At 37.2% G+C, this 25,545-nt stretch overlaps 1 protein-coding gene across 9 annotated transcripts in view; it reads right to left on the bottom strand.

The window, feature by feature from the left end:
* BIRC6 (baculoviral IAP repeat containing 6) overlaps positions 1-25,545 on the bottom strand; it is a 255,476-nt gene that overhangs the window by 81,420 nt on the left and 148,511 nt on the right. For all 9 annotated transcript variants that reach the window (XR_005243294.2, XM_038006769.2, XM_038006768.2 and 6 more), the window contains 8 exons: positions 22,513-22,734; positions 19,905-20,685; positions 17,002-17,145; positions 16,448-16,577; positions 10,394-10,525; positions 9,790-9,954; positions 5,570-5,743; positions 3,827-4,023 (listed from right to left, as the gene is read on the bottom strand). Coding sequence is in view for 8 of the 9 variants with exons in the window: in XM_038006769.2 (XP_037862697.1) it covers positions 3,827-4,023; positions 5,570-5,743; positions 9,790-9,954; positions 10,394-10,525; positions 16,448-16,577; positions 17,002-17,145; positions 19,905-20,685; positions 22,513-22,734 (1,945 nt within the window). In the remaining variant the exon portion in view is untranslated. The remainder of the gene's footprint in view (positions 1-3,826; positions 4,024-5,569; positions 5,744-9,789; positions 9,955-10,393; positions 10,526-16,447; positions 16,578-17,001; positions 17,146-19,904; positions 20,686-22,512; positions 22,735-25,545) is intronic.

The following is a 25,545-nucleotide window of genomic DNA, read 5'->3' as shown; positions in this document are numbered from 1 at the left end:
GAGGTGGGTGAAGAATTGTAGAAAATGTTCTCCAATGGGTATAAAATTCTAGGATGACAGATTGTTTTGCTTTACCTTGTTGCTTACTGTCTTCTAGCATTTTAAAGTTGTAATTCCCTGGCTCATATGGTTTCTGTTGAAAGGCCAGTTGTTAGTGTTATTGCTGCTGTTTTGAAAATATAGGTCACTTCCTTTATGCCTGGCTTTAATATTCTTTCATTGCCTTAGAATTTTTCTTTTTTCTTTTTGGGGGGATGAGGTCTTGTTATGTTGCCCAGGTGGTCTGGAGCCCATGGGCTCAAGTAATCCTCCCACTTCAGTCTCCTGCGTAGCTGGGATTTCAGGGATGCACCGCAGTGGCCAGCTGTCTTTGTTTTTAATCACTTTTACCATGACAGTTCCAGGCCTGCATATCCTGCATGAAGTTAACAGTTTCTTACATGTTGAATTGAGATTTAAGTTTTACATCTATTTGGGAAATTTTTCTTCTTCTCAATATTGTTTCTGTCCATGTTTCAACTCACTCTTTTTCTGGGTCTATAAATTCAGGTACGTTAGAATTTGTCACTTCAATCCATATAGCTCTTAGGTTCTTCTCATTCCTTACACTTTCTATGCTTCAGTTTGAACCATTTCTTTTTTTTTTTTTTTTTTTTTGAGACAAGAGTCTTGTTCCGTCACCTAGGCTGGGGTGCAGTGGCACAATCTCGGCTCACTGCAGCCTCCGCCTCCCAGGTTCAAGCGATTCTACTGCCTCAGCCTCCCGAGTAACTGGGATTACAAGCGCCCACCACCACATCCAGCTAATTTTTGTATTTTTAGTAGAGACGGGGTTTCACCAAGTTGGCCAGGCTGATCTTGAACTTCTGACCTCAGGTGATCTGCCTGCCTCGGCCTCCCAAAGTGCTGGGATTACAGGCATTGGCCGCTGCACCAAGCTGAATGATTTCTTTTGATACATCTTCCAGTTCACTACTGTTATTATCTGCAGTGTCTCTTTTCTGTTTTTTGGTTTTTTTTGAGACGGAGTTTCATTCTTGTTGCCCAGGCTGGAGTGCAATGGCACCACCTCGGCTCACTGTAACCTCCACCTCCCGGGTTCAAGCAATTCTCTTGCCTCGGCCTCTTGAATAGCTGGGATTACAGGCACCTACTACCACACCGGGCTAATTTTTGTATTTTTAGTAAAGACAGGGTTTCACCACGTTGACCAGGCTGATTTCAAACTCCTGACCTCGGGTAACCCTCCTGCCTTGGCCTCCCAAAGTGCTGGGATTACAGGCGTGATTACAGGATTACAGGCTGGGATTACACCATGCCTGGCCAGTGTCTCTTATTAAACACACCTAACAGTATCCCTAATTTGATATATTAGAAATTCTCAACCCATCCCATATAGCTAGTATTATCCTGACACCAAAACCAGACAAGGGCATTACAATTATAGACCAAACTCTGTATTAGTTTTCTACTGCTACTATAACACATTGCCACAAACTCAGTGGCTCAGAACAGCACAAATTTATCATTTTAAAATTCCAGAGGTCAGAAATCCAAAATAGGTCTTATAGGACTAAAATCTAAGACTGCATTCCTTCTAGAGGCTCTTGGGGAATAATAGTTCCTCACCTTTTCCAGCTTCCAGAGACTACTCACGTTCCATGGCTGTTGGGTGCTTCCATCATCACATCATATCCTCTATTCCTGGCTTCTGCTTAGACGGCTGAGGAAATCCACGAGTTATATGCCTAATCTCTTCAAAGAGCCCTCTATGTGACTGAATACTCTGACTTTTGATGTTTCTAAGGCACTAGCAAAAAGTTGTCCAGCCTCACCCTTGGCTTACACTTCGGAGCATGCTTTTCTGATAGTGAATCTCTAAATGTTAGCACCTTCTGTCATCTGGATAGGTAATTTCACAAACTGACAAGCACTAATTGCTTGTATTTCAACAGTTCTTCTCTCAATTTGTATCTTTCCTCTCACATTTCACTATAAGCAGCAAGAAAAAAACAAGTTGTACCTTCACCACTTTGTGTGGAAATCTCAGCTAAATATCCAAGTTCATTACATGCAAGTGCTGCTTTCTACATTTAGGATACAATGAGTTAATATTTCCGCTACTATATGACAAAGATCCCTTTTCCTTCAGGTTCTGGTAACCTGTTCCTCATTTCCTTCTAAACCTCTTTGTCAGCACTTTAAACACCGTATGTATACCAAGTCTGCTTATGACAATTCAGATATTCTCTAAGACATTACAGGTTTTATCCCCTATGATCCTTACTTTCATCTAGGCCCTCACTGGCAGAAGCTTTATCATCCACATTTTATCTAACAATCTGTTCAAGGTAATCTAGATTTTTTTTAAAATCATGCTACTCAAAATTATTCCATACTCTGCCAAGTACCCAATTCTAAAGTCACTTTCACATCCTTAGGTATGTATTACCAGGACCCCATTTCCAGCTACTAATCAATATAGTGAACCACACTGAATACTAAATTAGAAAAAATCATTTATGTTGAACAATAATAATGCTGAAAATGTTGGGGTCTTTTCTGCTTCAAACTTTTGAGTAATTACGTCATTGTCTAGTAAGAAATAAAATTTTACTTATTCTCTGTCAATCACCTTATAACAGAGTTATATCACCTTATAATAAAAATATCTTTTTGAATAGTAGGTAAGCAATAACATAAATAAGTATTATTGGGGGTTGCATTTTGTCCTCCCAAGATATGTTCAAGTCCTAACCCCTAGTATCTATGAAGGTTACCTTATTTGGAAATAGGGCCTTTGCAGATGTAATCCAGTTAAGATGAGGAAATAACGGTTTGGAGGACCCTACATTAAATGACTGGTGTCCTTATGAGGAGAGAGAGATACAGGGACACACAGGAAAGATGCCCATATGATGATGTAGGCAGAAATTAAAGTGATACAGCTACAAACCAATGAACAGCAAGAACTACTGGCAACCAAGAGAAGCCAGGAAGAAGCAAGGAAGGAGTCTTCCCTAGAGCCCAAATTCAGAGGGAGCATAGCCCTGCTGACATCTTGATTTCAGACTTATAGCCTCCTCAACTGTTGAGAATAAATTTCAGTTGTTTTAAGCCAGGCAGTTTGTGGTATTTTGGTACAGCAGCTCAGGAAACTATAATAGAGTCTAGAGCTACTATACCAAAATAACCACACACACACACACACACACACACACACACACACACACACACACACCCCCGACATGAAATCAAACAGAATAATTCCCCTACTTCATTCAACAAACATAAAGTTTTGTTTTTACAACTCTCCACGCACCAAACTTCCTACTGATTGATACAAGAGCATGGAAAGCACAGACATTGACAGCGTCGTAAATGAACACGGGAATAGGTTATGTTTTTAAGCCACCAAAAATGGAAATGGCACCTGAAACAGGAATAAAAGGTAAACAAAAAGATACATATTGGTAGCAGTATACACTCCTATTTTACTCTCCTATTTCCAATAATATCTCTGATAAATATCACACTTAAAGCAGTATAGAAAAGAGAATGCTAGTGTTACAACCATGAAATCAAGATAAATGCTACAGTGTAGTAAGTTTGGCAAATGTGCTTAATCTTCAACATTTCTTCCATACCTACTAAAGGTCATGAAGCTCTGTACAGACTGATCATTGAAAGAGTTATATAATGTTCAAAAAATATAAAGCAAAGGGTATTTCTACAAAGTTAATCCAAGTACATTAAAAAACAAACATAAAAAGAATGAACGGCTTAGCTACAGAATGATATACTCGACTAGGAAATTTTATCTTACCTGTTGAATTACTTCTGGATATAACATGGGTAGTCTTTCAGCAATAAGAGCCAGTCCACCCATTCCTGCAAAAACTTGTAATGGTGACTGAATGGGACAGGTTTCAAGCAAAGATTCATCCAATATCCCATCCATGCATTCATCACCTGGAGTGAGAGCCTCATCTTCTGGACAGCTAGCAAGTAAGTCTCCATGATCTAGACAATAAATTACAAATAATTGAATAGGTAAGAAAGTGTATATTTTTATAATATTCTTTCATTTACAAAAGCAGGTATTATTACTGTTTTCTTGCTATTCAAAAAAGAGCACAAAACATCATTTATTTAGATATAGCTGTATTATGGCTAGATACTACAATGACCTTTAAATGACTTATGATACTACCTTCTTTAGTCTTGTTATTGGAAGAATGGTTCATGGACTAGTAGCATGGGCATCACCTGCAAGCTTGTTTGAAATGAAGAATCTCCATTTTAACACTATGACGCAGGTCATTTGTAAGCATACTGAAGTCTGAGAAGCACCGTCCTTTAGGGCATACTTATAACTTATATCCTATGTTAAAATAAGTAAGTTCTCAAAAGTACTCATAGCAAATAATATGCTCTAAAGTATCCTATTAAGAAAAATTAATGACAAAGACTTCTCTCACTGAAAACAAAAAATTATACCATATACCGTATTAGTTTAACTCTGAATTACTCACAAAAGAAAACCAAAAGATCACGTAAGGAGACCCTTTAAACATTAAAACAAAAGAGAGAAATAATTGTGCTGAAAAACTGGGAAAAGAAAATGTACCAAAATTTGCTGAAGAATATAAAAGACCAATAACTAAAGATTGAATTTTAGTCATGAAAAAGATGGCAAGTTTAAATAAGTTCATACCATACTCACACTATGAAAATTACTTATATAGCATTTATAGGAGTAAAAAATTAGAAACAACCACAATGTTTCAATGATTGGAAAACAAATAAATTTTCTTACATTTGTATAAAAAAATAGCCAATTCAAAAATGGACATTCAAAAATTTTTAAAGGAATATAAGGGCCAGGTGCGGTGGTTAATGCCTGTATCCCAGCACTCTGGGAGGCCATGGCAGGCAGATCAGTTGTGGTCAGGAGTTACAGACTAGCCTGGACAACAAGGTAAAACCTTGTCTCTACGAAAAATACAAAAATTAGCCAGGCATGGTGGTGGGTGCCTGTAATCCCAACCACTCAGGAGGCTGAGGCAGGAAAATCACTTGAACTCGGGAGGCAGAGATTGCAATGCGCTGAGATTGCGCCTCTGCACTCCGGCCTAGGAGACAGAGCAAGACTCTCGGGAAAAAAAAAAAAAAATTAACGGAATATATAAGTAAAAAACAGAAATATGTGATCCCAATTACATGAGAAAACATGTTTATATGCATGAAATGCCACTCAACATAAATTATAACTAAGTTGTAAGTTGAGTTTCTCACTTTTATTATAAAACAATTCACATAGCTCTCACAGAAATATTAGAAATTAAAGTACACGCGCTCATAAAACAAATGATGTTATAAGAAGTATTGCAACTTAGTTTCCAAATGAAATCATGGCCATTTTTTATATTTACAAAAATTCAGTCATAAAAAAATTATATCTTACGTTGATATAATAAAAACACAAGTCAATCAAGTCATTAGCTATAGAAATCTCTGCCTCTTTGTATGACAGTCTGTAATTTTTAAAGTAGTATTACCCACATACCTTTTTCAGGGTGTAGTCTTTTATAAGAATCTGTTTTTGATAGACTTGGGTCTGTTATAACTCTTGATCCCAATTTAACAGTCAGATCTATTGAGCGGTAACCCTGAGGAAGTTTTCGGTCATATAGGAGAGTTAAAAGCTGGGCAAGTGTCATTTCAGCTGGCAATGGCTGGCCTAAAATGATATAACTAAGTTAAATCTGGAAACCAAGAAAGAAACATTTACTTGGTTTAATTATTAACTGCTTTTACTAAATTATAGGCAAGAGTTTGATTCTGAAACCAATTTCAAAACAATTAAAAAATTCAACAGCCATTAGAAAGTTTACAAAAAGTGAGTTTATTTCTGACATATAATAATGCACAATAATGTCTACAAAGTGTTAAAAAGTCACGGGCAAAACGTAAACAAAGGAACAGATATTCCCATAAATCTGATGTGGGCCATTTTTTTCTATAAAGGGCCAGCTAATAAATACTTTAAGCTAGGGGAGCCATATAGTCTCTGTTACAACTGCTAATCTACATTGTAGCAGAGAAGCAGCTATGGACAATACACTAGTAAACGGGCATAGCTGTATTCCAACAAAAGTTTATTCCAGGCAGAAGGGGAGACTCACATCACCTAGGTAATGGGCCATGAGAAATGTCATGTCACAAGGACCTCTCCGGACAGAGGTATCCAACCCACCAGTCAATAGTTAGTTGACCTCCACCATGAATCAACAATGTAAAGCTAAGAAGAAAAATTCCTTTGAACTGAGTTGGCAACCTCATTTTAATACAGCATGAAAATGGTGATAAAATACAGAACAGGTATCCCTCATCCAAAATGCTTGAGACTAGAACTGTTTCAGATTTCAGATTTTTTTTTTTTTTTGCATTTTCTAATATTTGCATGTACACAATGAGTTATCTTAGGGAGGGGATCCAAGTGGAAACACAAAATTTATGTTTGTGTGTATACACACATACACACATCCCTTATATACATAGCCTTAACGTAATTTTATATAGTATTTTTGATTATTTTGTGCCTGTAATAAGGTTTGTGTACCCTGAACAATCAGAAAGCAAAGGTGTCACTATCTCAGCCACCCATGCCAGCAATGTGTGACTGTTAGGCATCATCATCATTCCTGACTCTTAATCTACACACTACCGATAGGCAATCGTTTTCTTACATTTATTCACACATTAAGTACTTAACAGTAAAAATATGACATACCATTAACACAGTGAAAAAATAATGTGTCAGGGCAAATAAGCAGCATAGTAGCATCACCAGGATACCTGTTTCAGTTATTAAACAAACCAACCACAGGACTGGGCATGGTGGCTCATGCCTGCAATCCCAGCACTTTTGGAGGCTGAGGCAGGTGAATCACCTGAGGTCAGAAGTTCAAGACCAGCCTGGTCAACATGGTGAAACCCTGTCTCTACCAAATATACAAAAATTAGCCAGGCGTGGTGGCGGTCACCTGTAATCCCAGCTACTCGGGAGGCTGAGGCAGGAGAATTGCTTGAACCCAGGAGGCAGAGGTTGCAGTGAGCCGAGATCACGCCATTGCGCTCCAGCCTGGGCAACAAGAGTGAAACTTAATCTCAAAAAAAAAAAAAAAAAAAAAAAAAAAAGGAAAAAGCAACCACAAACAACAGCAGGCTTTCAGTCTTCACCTATGATGCTGTGTTTTTATTAAAAGGTTACTATAAACTGTGTTTTTTAGGTAAGAAGAAATATCAGAAGTAGCTGAGGGACCAGGAAGTGGATCCTACAGGGGATGAAGAGACATTCTGCTGGAAGGCTCTTAAAAATTCTTCTTACAGAGTCATCTGCCTCATTAACATGGTTTTCAGCTCAGAAGACTCTCTTCAATTTTGAAAACTGACATGGTTTGTCATCCTGTTGTTAATGCACGCTGCTCTAGTCCTTCAATATGCCCATCATACATTTTCACCATGTCTTCTTCTATAAGCACCTTTTCTGTGGTGTTAACTTGATCTTCTTCGTCACTATCATCACCCTGATTCAAAACCATTTCAGCTATTTTACTACCAGCCAATGAATGAATAACTGAAGCATTATTATCAAAGTTGAAAACTTCTTTGACATCTACTTCTTCCAGCTTACTGCTGAACTCTGAAGGTATATTTTTTACATATGTAAGGAGGTCAGAAATCATTTTTTTTCACTTGACATACAGAATCCTTCAAAGTCACACACAGTTCATCATTATCACTAAACATAGTTGCAGGCCAGAGGTTGTGCCAGGCATGCTCAACTGTGTCTTTGTCACTGTGTTCCAAGTATTGGCAACAACATACATGGCATTCTTTATACTAAACTCCTTTCGAAAATTTTCTGTACCCATGCCTCTGTTCACTGCTGCCAGCATGCTGTTCAAGAAAGGGGATTTATATTTTCTGTTCATTGATCTAAAGATACCCTGGTCACATGGCTGAATTAATGAAGTCACATTTAGGGGAAAGTACACAGCATAAACATTAGTTTCGAGATTTTTAGCTGGAGGATGAACTGGGGGATATCAAGTAATAACAAACTCCTACATCATTCAGTCTAGCTTACGGGCAGTACATACAAGTCACTGGTACAAAATGTTTATGAAACCAATCAGAAAAGATGCCTGTGGTGATCCATACCTTTGTGTCAGCGTAACCATGGACTGGTAAGAAATTCACTCCTTGAAAACAGCAAGTGTGAAAGGTTTTGCCTATCAGAGCGTGTTTGTACTTATGTATGCCAGTTGCATTAGCACATCCCAGGACAGTTATTCTGTCCTTGGTATCCTTAATTCCTGGAGGGGCTGTCCCATCAACTGTAGTCCAGTGTCTTTTTTGGGACAATAACACCAGAACAGTGATATTTCATCAGCATTATAAACTGTTCTGGCAGCAGATTTTCATCAGCCATGACTTTGGCAAATTTATCAAAGAACTTCTCCATTGCTTCATGATCATCAGATGCTTTATCACCAATCTTTAAAAATGTAATATCGTATCTTCTCTTAAACTTCTGCAACCAGTGTGTTGAATATTCACAGTCCCTTTCAACATTCAGTTCATCATGATAGATCATTACTTGTTTCATGATCAGCATACCATTAAGAGGCACATGTTCACTGCCAACACTGATGGATTCACTATTTCAATACACAATATGTTCATGTTTAGCTTTATGAAGTGCTTTTTCTATTTTTCATTAACCTCTATTCACCACTTGCAGCATAGAACATCAATGGTTTATCTTTGTTTGTTCAGGTCATATATGGTGGTCATTCCAACACCATACTCTCTTGAAAGATGTTTCACACTTACATTGCTGTCCAGTTTCTCCAACAGCTTGTTTTTCTGTGCTACAGATAAACATAAATACTTCCTCTTTTTATCACTATTATCCATAGGGGTATCTGGGGCCTTTTTGAAATTTCCAACACCACAGAGCAAAAAAACAGTTATGCACATACATGTTGGCACCATATGGGGCATTGTGGGAAACCTGCTGTTGGCACGTCTGGCATGCACATGTGCAATTTTGTTACCCACTGTGGATATGTAGGGGGGAATCGAGCATGCTAAAAAATACCTGAAGGGGGCTGGGAAGGTCTTTTTCCTCTTGCGGACGCTGAATAAACTGTGTGTTGTGTACCTGTGTTTAGACTGCAACCGTCATATGAGGTCAGATGTGGAATTTTCTACTTGTGTCATGTCAGCACTCAAAAAGTATCAGACACTGAATTTTTGGATTAGGGATGCTCAACCAGTTATCACCTTGAACAACAGACAGGATAGTGCTCAATAAATTTGTTTTATCTGGGAAGAACATAAGGCTTAACTACCAGTGGTCTAAGAGTTCCACTGCTTGAACTAGTCCTACAAATTTTCCCCACAATGTTTCCTAAATAACTTGTCATGAACTCTCTAAATATTTATTTCATCAATCATTTCATGGCACACTGACAGAAAAACTTAGAAAACCAGTGAAATAGAAATATATAACTTGACAGTGTTAAACAGGACATGTAATAGATTACTACTTTGCTCTCACTTCTCTTCAGAGGAACTGTATGGAAGAGGAAGTCTCACTAACTCATTGATCTCATCAATGGCACCTGATTAAAATGCTTTTGGTGATTGTGCCTCTGATTTACATAGTTTTAAGGCTACTAAAATTTCTTTGATGTTTATTTTGTGGAATATTACCTGCCAAGAGTTTGTGAAACAGGTGAAAAACTGGGACAGTAATTATTTTGTTGGCAGCCTCTGCTCCTGAAGTACTTCCTATTTTATCAGGTATTGTCCTCCCCCTCCTGGATGGTGGGCGAGGTGGTGTAGCTGACACAGCACGTTTAGACTGAGACTTCAGCCCTAAAAGAAAAGGATCAGTAAGATTCTACATAGTCAACACACTAATATGAAGGAAAACAGTGTTTTTAAAATATTTTCATAAGGCATGCATTCCTAGCTAATGTCAAAAGACAGAAATGTTCTTTCTAATCCAATATCTAATCTCCCAATTCTATTCATCCTTCATGACAATAAATAAGTAATTTTGGCATTGCATCTGTAACTATTTTCCTAAACAGTAAAAACTACAGCTAGCTGCTATAATCTCTGAAATACAGATGACAATCCATTTAGTGGAAATTGAAAAAAAATAAAATAAAAAGATAAAAATCTAGTATTAAAACATCATTACAAGTCAGCTTTGTATGTTAATTGTATTACATAAATTTCCTGTAACTAAAATAGTAGTATTTTATAGAAACCCAAACAAAATCAAGATTATAAAAAATAGAAAGCATACCAGAGGCAACAACAACACTGTAATTGTCTTGAAATCCATTTTCCGCTTTAACTTTTTCTTTCTCTTCATGGTTTTTCTTTTCTTTGTCATCTTTTTGTTCACTAATTAATTTAGCTGTGATACTTGGAGTATCTGTAAGAAGATATTATCTAAAATACACTGCTTTTCCAAATCATTAAGAAGGGAAGTAATAAATATTTCAGAGAAAGATTATGCAAGATAGTATTTTCCTTAATACTAAGGCAATATAAAGGAATTTAGGAGAAATAACATGAGGTAATGGCCTGATATCTAATCTTTACTGACACTGATGAAGAAGACTCACCACTGTACTTAAGCCAGAATATTTAAGTTCTAATCTTTATAAAGTATTATATACAGTATTTTAATGGTACCACCTCCAGAAACAATAAAAACCAGTAGCATGAAAACTTGCTTTATTTTAGCCATAGTTCAATGTGCTTGGCAACTGCATCTAATTCAGTCCTCACAACGTAGAAATCAAGAAAGAATGTTATTTTCAAAATGAAGAAACAGCCTTAGAAAGGCTACTGATATAATCTGTAGACGGCAAATATGGGACTCAAGTGCAAGATTTAGTCTATAGCATTAAACTAGACTTCTGCTTATACTGCAAATGAAAGTATAAAGGAACAAATTTCTGTAACCGATTTCCTGTTCTGTTAATTTTTATTTAGGCCAAACACAGGAATCTTAGATAACAAAATAACGTGTTTTAAAATTTAAAGTGTTTTACTTTAAAAAATGAGTATTAAGGGCTTTCATAGATTGTTATTACTCTCTGAATATTTCTTTCATTACTATGGCATATAGCACACCACTAAAAATTATAAATAAATGGGTGATCATATAATGTGATTTAGTTATTAAGAAATTTAAAGGCTCAATGAATTGTTTTGAAATCATAATTTTTTTCACTATATAACTATTATCAATTCTCCAGTTCTCTCTCTTTTATTTTTAGACAAGCTCTCGCTGTGTCACGCAGGCTGGAGAGCAGTGGTGTGTGTAATCACGGTTCACCGCAGCCTCAACATCCCAGGCTCAAGTGATCCTCCCACCTCAGCCTCGCAGGTAACTGAGACCACAGGCACATGCCATGAATTTCTGTATTTTTAGTAGAGAGGAGGTTTCGCCATCTTGTGCAGACTGTTGTCGATCTCCTGGGCTCAAGCCACCTGCCTCCCTCAGCCTACTAAAGTACTGGGATTACAGGCATGAGCCACTGCATCTACCTCAATTCTCTTTTTACTTCCCTAATTTAACACAATTATGATTCAGTCTTTTATGTTAAAAAAGTTGAGATAATAAAACAATAAACAACATCTTTTGCAATAACTCCCATTTTATAGTTTTTAGTATATGAAAGTGATTCCAATTTATACAGCTTGTTAATACTAATTGCTAATTGCCTATAGACAGTTTTGTGAAGTAAAAAATTTTATACACATTACAAATGCATGGTGCAACAATACATTTTACTTTCTAACAAAAACAACCAAGCAACCAAAAGTGGCAAACATACTGACACAGGTCAGAGTGAAACATTTAAATAATAAGAAATTCACAAAGTTAATTCATAGCATAATCAGGTAAGAAAAACACATAAAGAATATTAGGTAATAATTTACTTAGTGCAATTAGAAGTTTAGCCAATTTTCATTTATTACCCTTATTTCAAAAGTAAGTATAAAGAATAAAAGCCATTCAAACACTGAAAAAAGTTTTCTCAACCTCCTTTTAAAACTGCTCTGGTTTCTAATATTAATTTCATTTTTTATTTTTATTACAAATTTCTATTTTATTTTTTTCTCTGTACTTGAATGGATGCAAAAAGCTGCTCTGTTTTAGAATTCCACTTCTGGCCAAGAAGGAATTATAAGGATCAGGTTCATTCTCCCACCTGAAATAACCATTAACTAGAAATACATATTAATAATACTTTTCAGACCCTGAGCATCAGGCAGGGCAGGGCAGTGATGCCTGGGTGAGAGGAAACCAATGAGATGACCCCTAGGATTGTGTGAGCTGTCTGGAAAAGAATTCCTAAGTCACAGCTCAGCACAACCTAGGTGTCACCCTAGACTGAGGATACAAGAGCCAGGAATCCAGGAAGAAGAGATCTGCATCTATGCAGATTTGCATCTAGAGATCTGGAGATCCCTGAATCTCCAAAGATCTATAAAGGGTCTTCAAGACTTCAAATGTACTGATGAACATATGTGAGCAAACCACCGAAGGCCAGCAAAGGTACAACAGAAAAGTAGCAGGGCAAACAACCCCAGGGTTTCAGGGAATAAAATGCTTTGTGTTCTTAGACATCTAGTGAATTCCTAACAGAGTACTCACAAGGACAGAGCCTTAATAGTGGGGTCAAATGGGATTTAGAAATGCATTTTCAAACCTGGTACTTTAATTCTACTCTAATGTAGTACATATTTAAAGGTAAAATTCATTAAAATTAAAAATTCAATTTAAAAATTTAGTTTCTTAGTCTCATTGCATGTGCTTAACAGTCACCAAACTAGACAACACTGGTTTATAAAACAAATACCAACAATTACAATAAGTCTGGCCTTAGATTAAAAGCTGCTCTGATCCTACTTACAAAGATTAAAAGCAAGTCTAAAAGCAACAAACTGTTTTCAAATAATATCATTACATTTCATGAAAAAATAAAATACGTATATTAGAATACAAAATATTTAGCACCCCAAAAAGTAAAATTTACATTGTCTGGCATCCAAGAAAATTCTCCAGGCAAATAAAGAAGCGAAAACATACAATCCATAAGGAAGAGAAAAATAATATAAACAGACTACTATGTTCAAGAAAGTTGAAGAAAATCTATATACTTTCAGTAAGGACAAGGAGATATAAAACTTCTAACAGATCAGACACAGGAAATTATCCAAAATTTAAAAATAGAGAAAAAAAATGATAGGGGGAAAAGAGGAAACACAGATTTGGGGAGGTGTCAAACAACTTCGCATAGCCTAATAAGTGAGTAACTGTAATTATAAAAAAAGGGGAGGCAATTATTGAATAAATAATTGCCAAAATATTTCCAAATTTAGTGAAATATAAAACACACAGATTCAAGAAATTCAATAAACTCTAATCATAAGAAATGTGAAGAAAAAATTGTAAGGCACACAATCATCATACTGTTTAAAACCAGTGACAGAAATTTGTAAAAGCAAACAGACTGACACATAAAGGTTATTATTTGAAAGTAATATTGTTGGCCTGGTGTGGTGGCTCATGCCTGTAATCTCAGCACTTTGGGAGGCTAAGGAAGGCAGATCGCTTGAGGCCAGGAGTTTGACATCAGCATGGCCAATACGACAAAACCCCATCTCTATTTAAAAAAAAAAAAAAATTAGCCAAGTGTGGTGGCATGCAACTGTAATCCCAGCTACTCTGCAGACTGAAGCAGGAAAATTGCTTGAACCTGGGAGGGGGAGGTTGCAGTGAGGCGAGATCACGCCACTGCACAGCCGGGGGGACAGAGTGAGACTCCATCTCAAAAAAAGAAAGGAAAAAAAAAAAAGACAGTGACAGAGAAAATAATAGGTCACTTCCTTTTTGGCTAGTTTTCATATTCTCTTGTTGTCTTTGCCTTTTTTTTTTTTTTTTTGAGATGAGGTCTTGCTATGTTGCCCAGGTGGTCTGGAACTCATGGGCTCAAGTAATGCAGAGAAAGACTCCATCTCAAACAAACAAACAAAAGAAAGTAATACTGTCAAAAGCTATACATAGTAGGTAAATTTACGGAGGCAACACTTCTGAATTACTTATTCTTACACATGTTGATATAATATAAACATACAAGTCAATATATCATAAAATATGGCTAAAGAGTATAAATCCACTTCAAAGAACCAAAAAAAAATTGCCAAATAGAGGTTACACTCAGCACATATAACTTTTGAGGTAGTGTACTTCCAAAGCAATTAGCTTTATTTTTGTGCAATATAGAAAACTATTTTATAAAATATTTTGAATGCTAGAATGTTTTAGAATAGCACTCTTCCATAGTAAAGACTAAAATGTTCAATTTTCAGTTATTTTGTATTAGAATGTCTACTTTTGCACTTCAAGTTAAACATATGAAATATCAATATCAATAACTGAACTTTAGTGCTCTTCTCCACTTTCTTCATTTATTTAATTTTGTTTGTATGTTTTTTGAGAGTGTCTCGCTCTGTCGTCCAGGCTGAAGTGCAGTGGTGCAATCTCGGCTCACCGTAACCTCCACCTCTAGGGTTCAAGTGATTCTCCTACCTCAGTCCCCCAAGTAGCTGGGACTACAGGTGCACGCCATCATGCCCAACTAATTTTTGTATTTTTAGTAGAGGTGGGTTTCACCATCTTGGCAAGGTTGGTCTCAAACTCCTGACCTAAGGTAACCCACCTGCCTTGGCCTCGTAAAGTGCTGGGATTACAGGCGTGAGCCATCATGCCCAGCCCATTTATTTGATTTTTAATTTTCATTTTTCTTCATCATGTAGAAGGGACAATTTCAGGAAACTGATAGAAAATACCCTCTAACATCAAATTTTCAAAAAAGTTTCTCTGTAACAGATAAGGCAGCCATTTTCAAATAATTTTTAAAAATATTTATAATAGTATGCTAACAACTTGTAAGTTGTAAAACGGCAGGAAAGAATTATGATTTTATGCATACACAGGTTAGACACAGTGATTGTAAAGCAGAAAACAATCTTGCCTACCTATAGTGATTATATCCATTCACACGGTTTCACTTACCATCTATGTATGGTAACAACTCCCAAATCTCTTCAACTCTTACTCTGGGCTTCAGATTTGTATTTTAAACTGATAAATTTTCAACTTTTTTCTTAGATACTCCTAATACTGCTTCAGTTCACAGCTTCCATTAAAAATTTAGGTCCCTTCTTATATATACAGATAGAAATATACCTACTTACATTTATGTTATAACACAAGCAAACATTTCTAGTTTATTTTAGAAGTTGACAACAGACATAAGATCACAACTATCTTGTGGGGTGGAATGTCTATCTTGCTCATGTTTATCATCTTAGGACAAATTTGTGCTTGCACTTTGCAGATGCTCAATAAATTCACTCACTAATTAGAATTTCAGAAAGGCAATACACTCCAACTATCTAAAGTTGATATGGGCCAGGCGCAGTAGCTTACACCTGTAATCCCAGTACTTTGGGAGGCTGAGGCGGGAGGATCACTTGAGGTCAAGAGTTCGAGACCAGCCTGGCCAACATGGTGAAACTAAATATACAAAAAAATTAGCTTGGTGTGGTGGCACAGGCCTGTAATGCCAGCTACTTGGGAGGCTGAGGCAGGAGAATTGCCTGAGCATGGGAGGCAGAGGTTGTGGTGAGCCAAGATCATTCCACTGCACTCCAGCCTAGGTGATAGAGTGAGACTCCCCTCTTAAAAATAAATAAATACATAAAATAAAAAGTTGATATGCCTTTGTCATCAAAACCTGCTTTTTAAAAAAGTATTCCATATGTTGTTTAAAGGTATCATCCTGTAAAATACAGGCAAGAACCTAAGAGAAAATGTTCTCTCTGCTTTATTCACTGACTACAATAAATAATAAGGTCACTAGTCAATTCTACCTACTCCATTTATGTCTTGATCACTGATCACCATCTTCAATTTAGTAAATGTTTATTAATTAGAATCTTGCTATTCAACCTAATATCCTGCAACTCATCTAATATAAAATGACCAGATGGTTTATTGTGAGAACATGCCATCAATGATTTGTCTGTATTTCTAGCTGCCCATTTGTCACAGTGATACTTTAAACCATAAAATTAGGGGTGCCTAAATGTATTTTACATTTTGTCCACTTGACTGGCTTCTTACTTATGCTTCAAACTATAAAGATGTCATGAACTTTTCTAGTCATTAATGGTTACCAAGTGGATGCAGAAATAAAGTTATAAAAACAACAAACCTTCATATATATGAAACATAAAGTTAAAGAAAAACTAATACTTAAATCTGACTTGCCTGACACTCTGTCAAGAACATCTGATAATGTTGTTGAGACTGGCAAATGAAGAGTACGGAATTTGTGGCCTGCTCCATACATTGGATGCTGGATGACGTGGCTAGTAGCATTAATTCTACCTTTGTACAGCTGAAAATCAAGAAATCAAAGAAATCAGGAAGTAACTTTTTGGAATACATATTGTTATAAAAAAATCTCAAAAGCACCTAAGAATAAAATACTCAATAAATACTACAAGATATAATTAATTTAGATATGGCATATTTGTCATGATTTGTTGGTCAACTTTTGCATTATCACTCTGTACCTAATATTTTTTCATTTTTTTCCACAAATCAAACTATAGTACTCAGGGTAAGGTAAAATTATGTTATTCCTAGGCATGAGGGAGAGTGCTATTCCGAAATTGTCAAGTTCTGCCATTAGGTACAAAAGCTGTGCTAGTTTCAGTTTGCTATATTAGAAGTTAGAACATAGAAGATAACTGCAGGCTCTGATATGAAATTATAAAATACATGTATACACAGCCAATGATTAAGTGTTAAATACTCACTGGACATGGAGACTGAAGAAACATTGTCACTTTCTCATCTTCCAGCATCAACTGTAAAAATAATCTTCGTATAAACCCTGAAATGTTCCCAGATGTTGGAAGGTTCCCTCTTTGAGGAGATGTCTGAAATAGTTCACAAAGAACCTGGCAAGACAAAATATTTAAAAAGTTAAATGCAAGATTTATATGCAGCTTTTTATTTTGAAAGATAAAAAGGAAATAGAAAATATGAATTAAGTTTATTTTAACATATCAAATCAGCAATTAAAGAACAAATGTCTCTGGGGGTCTAGGGTTTAAGATTTTGTTTTTTTAAGGAGGAAAGAAATGATTTTATCTTAAAATATATGAATACTGAAGGAGATAAAAGTGTAAGAAACGTATCCAGGGTTAGAAAAAATTACTACTAAAGGGTGTGCACATAATGAATACCTAGCATAATGAATTTCTGTTAACTTTAGTCAATATTGGTGTGGTTATCATAAAATAAAAATTATGAAAAAAGTACATTAAAAATATGTAACAAGGCCAAGCGTGGTGGGTCACGCTGGTAATCTCAGAACTTTGGGAAACTAAGAGAAGAGATCACTTGGGCCCAGGAATTCCAGACCAGCCTAGGCAACATGGTGAAACCCTATCTCTACCCACTGCCCAACCAAAAGAAAATTAGTTGGGCGTGGTGGCATGTGCCAGTAGTCCCAGCTACTTGGAAGGCTGAGGCAGGACTGCTTGAGCCCGAAAGTTTCAGTGAGCCGTGATTGTGCAACCACTCTACAGGCCTGGGCAATAGAGAGATCCTGCCTCACCCCACCCCCAAAATATATATAAAGCCTTAATAAGAAACCAAAAGAGAAATCAATGGGACACAAAGAGTTCATGCTACCCAGAAGCACAAACCAAATTTTCAAATACCTAGAATCATGCCCTCGGGTGAAGCTGGTAATTTAAGCATTTTCTTTTAATATGCATATTTAGCAGCGATATTTTCCCAGTAATTAATTACTACAGGCAGTAAAATATCTTTCTCTTCTTCTTCTGTTTTGTTTTGCTTATTGTTGAGACAGGATCTTGCTCTGTCACCCAGGCTGGAGGGCAGTGGTGTGATCTCAGCTCACTACAGCCTCAACCTCCTGGGCTCAAGTGATCCTCCCACCTCAAGCCTCCTGAGTAGCTGGAACCAAAGGTGCATATCACCGTGCCCGGCTAATTTTGGTTATTATTTCTTTTTTTGGTAGAGAGGAGGCTTTGCCATGCTGTCCAAGCTGGTCTCAAACTAAGCTCAAGTGTTCCACCCACCTTGGCTTCCCAAAGTGCTGAGATTATAGGTATAAGCCACAGCACCCAACCTGCCCTTCTTCTTAATAAAACTAACTCCTTCAATATTTTATAAAAATTACAATATCTATTTTTCTAGGTACTACAAAAGTTTGACTTGAATGAGCACTATTAAATAAGAAGGGGAAAAGTTATTTACCAGTGTCTACCATTCTCATATAGGCTCTATCCTAGGTACGTTACACAAATTAAAATATTTAACCATCTCAAAAAAATCCTTGAGGCAGGTATTGCTAGCCCCATTTTATAAGATTAACCCATATGCCCAAGGTCACATGAGGTAGCCAATAGCAAAATTTGGCAAACAGCTAACTAGAATTACTCTTGAAATAATTCTACCTTTCAGGATTTTTTTTGGCCACATAGACGTAATATATGATAAATTATCTTCCAATTTTTTTTTTTTTTTTTTGAGATGGAGTCTCACTCTGTCGCCCAGGCTGGAGTGCAGTATGATAAATTATCTTCCGCTTTTTTTTTTTTCTTTTTTGAGACAGAGTCTCACTTTGTCACCCAGGCTGCGAGTGCAGTAGTGCGATTTCGGCTCACTACAACCACCACCTCCCTGGTTCAAGCAATTCCTCTGCCTCAGGCTCCCGAGTAGCTGGGATTCCGGGTGATTGCCACCACACTTGGCTAATTTTTTTGTATTTTTAGTAGAGACAGGGTTTCACCATGTTGGCCAGACTGGTCTTGAACTCCTGACCTCAGGCAATCTGCCCACCTCGGCCTCCCAAAGTGCTGGGATTACAGGCGTGAGCCGCCACACACAGTCTATCTTCCACATTTTGTATGTGATTTATGTGGAGTCTCCTATCTGAAACCTAATCTAATGCCCACGTAAAGAGATGCAAACTATCAGTATGGCAATCTCATTACACAAAAATACAATGCCTTAATGCACATACAGTATTCAGTGACCAGTGTCAATACTGTTCCAGCAGCTGAAATTTTTTCTTGGTCTTTTTCTTTTTGTTTGTGGAAATTTTTTAAAACAAGGGTTGTATGATCTAGCTAGGATCCCAATGCATTTGCCAGTCATCTCGTTATAAAGAAGTGATTCAAGTGACAGCATATTTTGAGGGGGAGAAAGGAGATATCAGTACTTTATAGTTTAAATTCGGATCCTTAAAAGCACTCAACACTTACCAAATTTATTTATTTATTTATTTATTTATTTATTTATTTTTTTTTTTTGAGACGGAGTCTCGCTCTGTCACCCAGGCTGGAGTGCAGTGGCCGGATCTCAGCTCACTGCAAGCTCCGCCTCCTGGGTTTATACCATTCTCCTGCCTCAGCCTCCCGAGTAGCTGGGACTACAGGTGCCCGCCACCTCGCCCGGCTAGTTTTTTGTATTTTTTAGTAGAGACGGGGTTTCACCGTGTTAGCTAGGATGGTCTCGATCTCCTGACCTCGTGATCCACCCATCTCGGCCTCCCAAAGTGCTGGGATTACAGGCTTGAGCCACCGCGCCCAGCCACCTACCAAATTTATTATCACCTGGCCTTTATACATGGCCTTTTCTTATGTAATACAACAACTAAAACATAAGTTAGTTTTTCTCTTACCTGTGCCATCAGCTTTTGATTATTTGGATGGCATGAAATGCACTGCAGAAAGAATGCAACAGTTGCATTCTCAATTGCTGTGCGCTGTTGAGTAGTCAATCCTGTTGTAGCAGCTGAAGAAAGAGAAGCTGATCTTGCACTGGTCTGTTGTGCACCTAAATTATGGCTTCCAGAAGTGGACCCAGAGTGACACAATAAAAACAGAAGTGCTGTCCAGAGTGGATTGACTTCAGAACCACCAAGCCAATCTTTCATAATATGGCTATTGCCAACTTCCGTCAAAAACCTAAGAATAGGAGCAACTAGGTCTGCTGTGATGGGCATCTTATTACATTGTTGTGGAACATGATGGCGCCTGAGTTTGTCCTGGGAAATATCTATTGACTGAGCAATGCTTTCTGAGTTAGAAATGTGGCTAAAGCAGAAACTAGCCAGACTCCTCACAAGAAGAGAAGGCAAACCTGAGTCTAGTAATTGTTTAATAGCTTCAGGAGATTGAGAAGAGGAAGCAAGGGTAGCCAAATGTGATTCAGTTAATGCGAGAGGTGCTTGTGCATTTTTAGAGTCATCTGTTAAAGATGAACTAAGATCCTGCTTTTTGCTATCATCTGTCATGGACAGTCTATGGTGACACTGCACTGGAGGAGGGGTAATTCCCATCCAGCCCATGAGCAAAGAAAAATAGTTTGGGTGTACGTGACACATTGAGCAAAGTAGACTGTCAACAGCTTTCTTCAAAACCATATTGCAGGGAAGAGACATGGACCAATTAAAAAGTAACCTAGAAAAATAAGAGATACCATATTAATGATACAAGTTTATTTTTAGAAGAAACTGTTTCAAATATTTCTATTATAGTTCAATCTATACTCTGACACATTATATACTTTATTTGACATTGAGTAACATAACATTGTAAGATTTAAGACTGCATATATATGTATGTATATATATATTTAAAATTTAAGAATGTAGGTACACTGGAAGTTGAGTTAGACTCGTAAATGAGTACAGAAAATCAAGTAAACTATTGTAAAATTGTTCTACCATTCTGTGTGACCTAAAAAAGTCATGTAGAGAAACAAACAAAAAAGATCATGCCAAAGAAATGGTTGACGTTAAATTCCCCATGACAAATGGCTTAAATTCATGTTTGCAAATAAAAAACTATCGGTGAGGCTCAGTAATTAAGTCATGGATTATGCCAACTGCTAAGGCCAAATATGATGACCTACTAAAGAACAATAGGCCCACATTTTGTGTGTCACAGGAACTCTTCAAAAATATATTCTGCTGCAGACTTAACAGTTACCTATCAGTAAGTTCAGCAAAGACTTAGCTAAATATGGTGAAGAAACATGGGTAAATAAAAACTACTTGTCAAAAGGACAATCTAGAAAAGTCTCAAATTTTCTAGCTTTACATCTTCGTTCTTTTTTGAGATGACATCTTGCTCTGTTGCCCTGGCTGCAGTGCCAGTGGTGCCATCATCATAGGTAAATGCGGCCTCTAACTCCTGGGTTCAAGTGATCCACCCACCACAGCCTCCCAAGTAACTAGGGCTAGAGGAATGTACCACCATGCCTGGCAAATTTTAAATTTTTTGTAGAGATTTGGTCTATCTATTTTGGCCAGTCTGGCGTCAAACTCCTAGTTTCAAGTGATCCTCCCATCTCAGCTCCCCAGTTATTTTTTTTGAGACGGACTCTCGCTGTGTTGCCCAGGCTGGGGTACAGTGGTGTGAGCTCAGCTCACTGCAACCTCTGCAGACTCAAACAATTCTTGCGCCTCAGCCTCCCAAGTAGCTGGGACCACAGGTGCATGTCACCATGTCTGGCTGACTTTTTTTTTTGAGACGGAGTCTTGCTCTTATCGCCCAGGCTGGAGTGCAATGATGCAATCTTACCACACTGCAACCCCCGCCTCCCAAGTTCAAGTGATCCTCCTGCCTCAGCCTCCGGAGTAGCTGGGATTACAGATGCACACCACCACGTCAGCCTAATTTTTCTATTTTTAGTAGAGACGGGGTTTCACCATGTTGGCCAGGCTGGTCTCGAACTCCTGACCTCGTGATCTGCCCACCTCGGCCTCCCAAACTGCTGGGGTTACAGGCGTGAGCCACTGCACCCAGCTTTCTGACTTCTGCCTTTTTGTACAGACAACGTTTCGCCACGTTGCCCAAGCTGGTTTTGAACTCCTGACTCAAGTGATCTTCCCGCCTAGGCCTCCACAGTGCTGGGATTACAGGTGTGAGCCACCACGCCCCGCCCCAAAGTTGTCTAGCTGTACTTTCCTGCCACAGTTGCACATTAAAGATAATATAATCTGGTGGGAAAATTTGCAACTGAGAATAAACACTATGAACCACAGAACCATCTACATTAAGCATAATTTTAGGTTAAAAAAAAAGGCAGTACTGCTAATATATCTTCTTAAAACACAAAAATAAATTAGTATTTGACAATTCATTTCAAAAGTATACCTGATTATATTTGCTACTTTCAAAATATTATGTTTTTCCGAATAAACATGTAAAATATTCTATCAAGTAAACACTAACTGATCTAGTACTAGGGGGAAAAAAAAGGATTTCACAAATCATACTTACTCAAAGAGTTCTTGGTCCAAGAGTGCTGGTAAGTCGTATTCTACAAGCAGCTCATAACTATGCCACAGAATGGCTGCCACACAGTGCAAATGAGAAGGAGATGGCATCAGAAGACCATACTCTATTGTTGAGGAGTTAGGACACATGTAGTTCATCCTGCCACTTCTCTTCATAGCAGCCACTCTTGCAGAATCACTAACCCATTTTAACAAGGCCTGAATTCTTAAATGAAGAAAATGAATTCATATAACCAACTATAGCGCAATTGGCATATAGATAAACACCATCTCTGCATGGTGAGTAGGGTATTTATAAGAATAATATACCAATTGTTCATGATTGTTTTAATCCAAAATGGGGAAAAAAGGAAATCAGTAACAACGCCAATTTTCCAATAACCTTACCAATTTCAACCATCAAAAGGTTTGAGATAACACACTAGAACAGTGACCTGGGGCTAATTCTTCTTTGTGCAAAGTCTCATGAAATACAGCATGTTTCACATCCCTGGACCCTAGCATTAAACACTAGTAATAGCCACCCACACTCATTCATTCTGCAACAGAATACACCCTCAACACTTACATATATATTTTAAGTATAATTTTTATAAGATGGAAATTAAGTTTTATTTATTTTCTCTGCATAGTACTTTTAAAAACACAGGTATCTGTCATTTAAAACTGACATTAATAACAAGATTATAGGTCAAGTACCACACTAATCCCAATCCTCTGGAGATGGGAACCAGTAAAACACAACCCAATTTTGAACCACTACCTGGGAGCAAAAGACTTTTTAAAGCAACAACACTATAGAGTTTTGGGCCGGGTGCGGTGGCTCACGCCTGTAATGCTAGCACTTTCGGAGGCTGAGGCGGGCGGATCACAAGGTCAGACGATCAAGACCATCCTGGCTAACATGGTGAAAACCCGTCTCTACTAAAAAATACAAAAAATTAGCTGGGTGTGGTGGCAGGCGCCTGTAGTCCCAGCTACTCCAGAGGCAGAGGCAGGAGAATGGTGTGAACCCAGGAGGTGGCACTTGCAGTAAGCCGAGATTGTGCCACTGCACTCCAGCCTGGGCAGAGCGAGACTGCGTCTCGAAAAAACAAACAAACAAAAAAACTATAGAGTTTGTACAAAAAACAAATGGGATGAGATTTCTCAAGTTCTTAAAACATTCTGTTTACATTTACTTTATTTTCCTTCAATTTCTATTTCAGAATATAAGATTCTTGGCTTCACACTAAAAGCAATGGGGACAGGAAGGTATATAATACTAATTCTGAAAGATAAGACTCTTAAACTTTCGATTTTACATCATGGGGAATAAAGAGAATTCAGAAGACAAGGAAGACAATTTTCTCAGTCTAACAACCTTGTCATTAATGTCAGTTTTTTTTTTTTGAGACAGAATATCGCTCTGTGGCCAAGGCTGGAATGCCACTGTGGCACAATCTCAGCTCACTGCAAGCTCCGCCTCCCGGGTTCACACCATTCTCCTGCCTCAGCCTCCAGAGTAGCTGGGACTACAGGTGCCCGCCACCACGCCCGGCTAATTTTTTGTATTTTTTTTTTTTTAGTAGAGACGGGGTTTCACCGTGTTAGCCAGGATGATCTCGATCTCCTGACCTTGTGATCTGCCCGCCTCGGCCTCCCAAAGTGCTGGGATTACAGACGTGAGCCACCGCGCCTAATGTCAGTTTTATATAACAAACATTCACGTTTTAAAAAGTACTATGCAGAGAAAACGAATTAAATTTAATTTTATTCTTATTAAAAAGCCACAAGAATATTTAAAAATTAAATAATCCTAACAGATTTCAAGCAACCTGTTCTGGAAAAATATTTAACAGTGATGTTTTAAATATATTTTAACCACTACTAACCATTATGATTCAAATTTGGCATAAATTGTTATTTACTTTATCAAAAACAATTGCAATCTATGTTTAAATGTAATCCATAATTTTAATAATTTATGAATATATTAATAAAACATCAAATGACTTCATTTTAAACATAATCAAAATATTAAGAAGTAACATAAATCAGGAAGAAATCTCTATAAATATGTTTTTCTAATATGGATGCTACACATTAAAAACAGAGAATGCCAAATATTTGCTCAAAAATTTGTCAACAAAAATATGTTTCAAAAATACTTCAAGTTGGCCAGGTGCAGTGGCTCATGCCTATAATCCCAGCACTTTGGGAGGCCTAGGCGGGCAGGTCATGAGGTCAGGAGATTGTGCCACTGCACTCCAGCCTGGGTGACAGAGCAAGACTCTGTCTCAAACAAAACAAAAACTTCAAGTTGGTATCAATTTGGAAGTAAAAGACATCAAGGTAGAATGACATCAGGACAACTCATCAAAATTATCTAACTGTAAAAAAAATTATATTTAATTAATTTATTAATATAATTAATGAAATTAATATATTTATATATTTAAATACTCAGCCAAAGTGTTCAAATGTCATTTACATGGTATGATATTGTTTCATTCTGTGGTAAATAGCAGGAAAGAGTACAGAAAGCAATGAAAAGACTTTGATGAATATGATAATCAATAATAAACAGAACAACCATTATCAAAATAGTCGAAGTATTAATTATAGACACAATATTCCTACATTCATATACATGTATTAAGTACTACCTAAGATAGTATGACTCTGATACTATCACTTTACAAGGTTCCTTTCACAGCATAGCCAACTTAAAAACATGTTTTATTCCATTCCTCGAAAGCAGTATTAACTATCAACTATAGACACAATATTCCTACATTCATATACACGTATTAAGTACTACCTAAGATAGTATGACTCTGATACCATCACTGTACAAGGTTATTTTCACAGCATAGCCAACTTAAAAATATGTTTTATTCCATTCCTCAAAAGCAATATTAACTAAGAATTCTATTTAAGTTCAAATTTGCTTAAAGTATGTCCAAATATATATAAATGTATGTTTAATGTTCACGAAAACTTACAGAAGTCACATCGTGTGAGGCATATGGTA

This window comes from Chlorocebus sabaeus, chromosome 14 (genome assembly GCF_047675955.1).
Source record: "Chlorocebus sabaeus isolate Y175 chromosome 14, mChlSab1.0.hap1, whole genome shotgun sequence".
NCBI classification, from domain to species: Eukaryota; Metazoa; Chordata; class Mammalia; order Primates; family Cercopithecidae; genus Chlorocebus; species Chlorocebus sabaeus.
The sequence above is the reverse complement of the archived record's forward strand: the minus strand, read 5'-3'. Positions and strand labels throughout refer to the sequence as shown.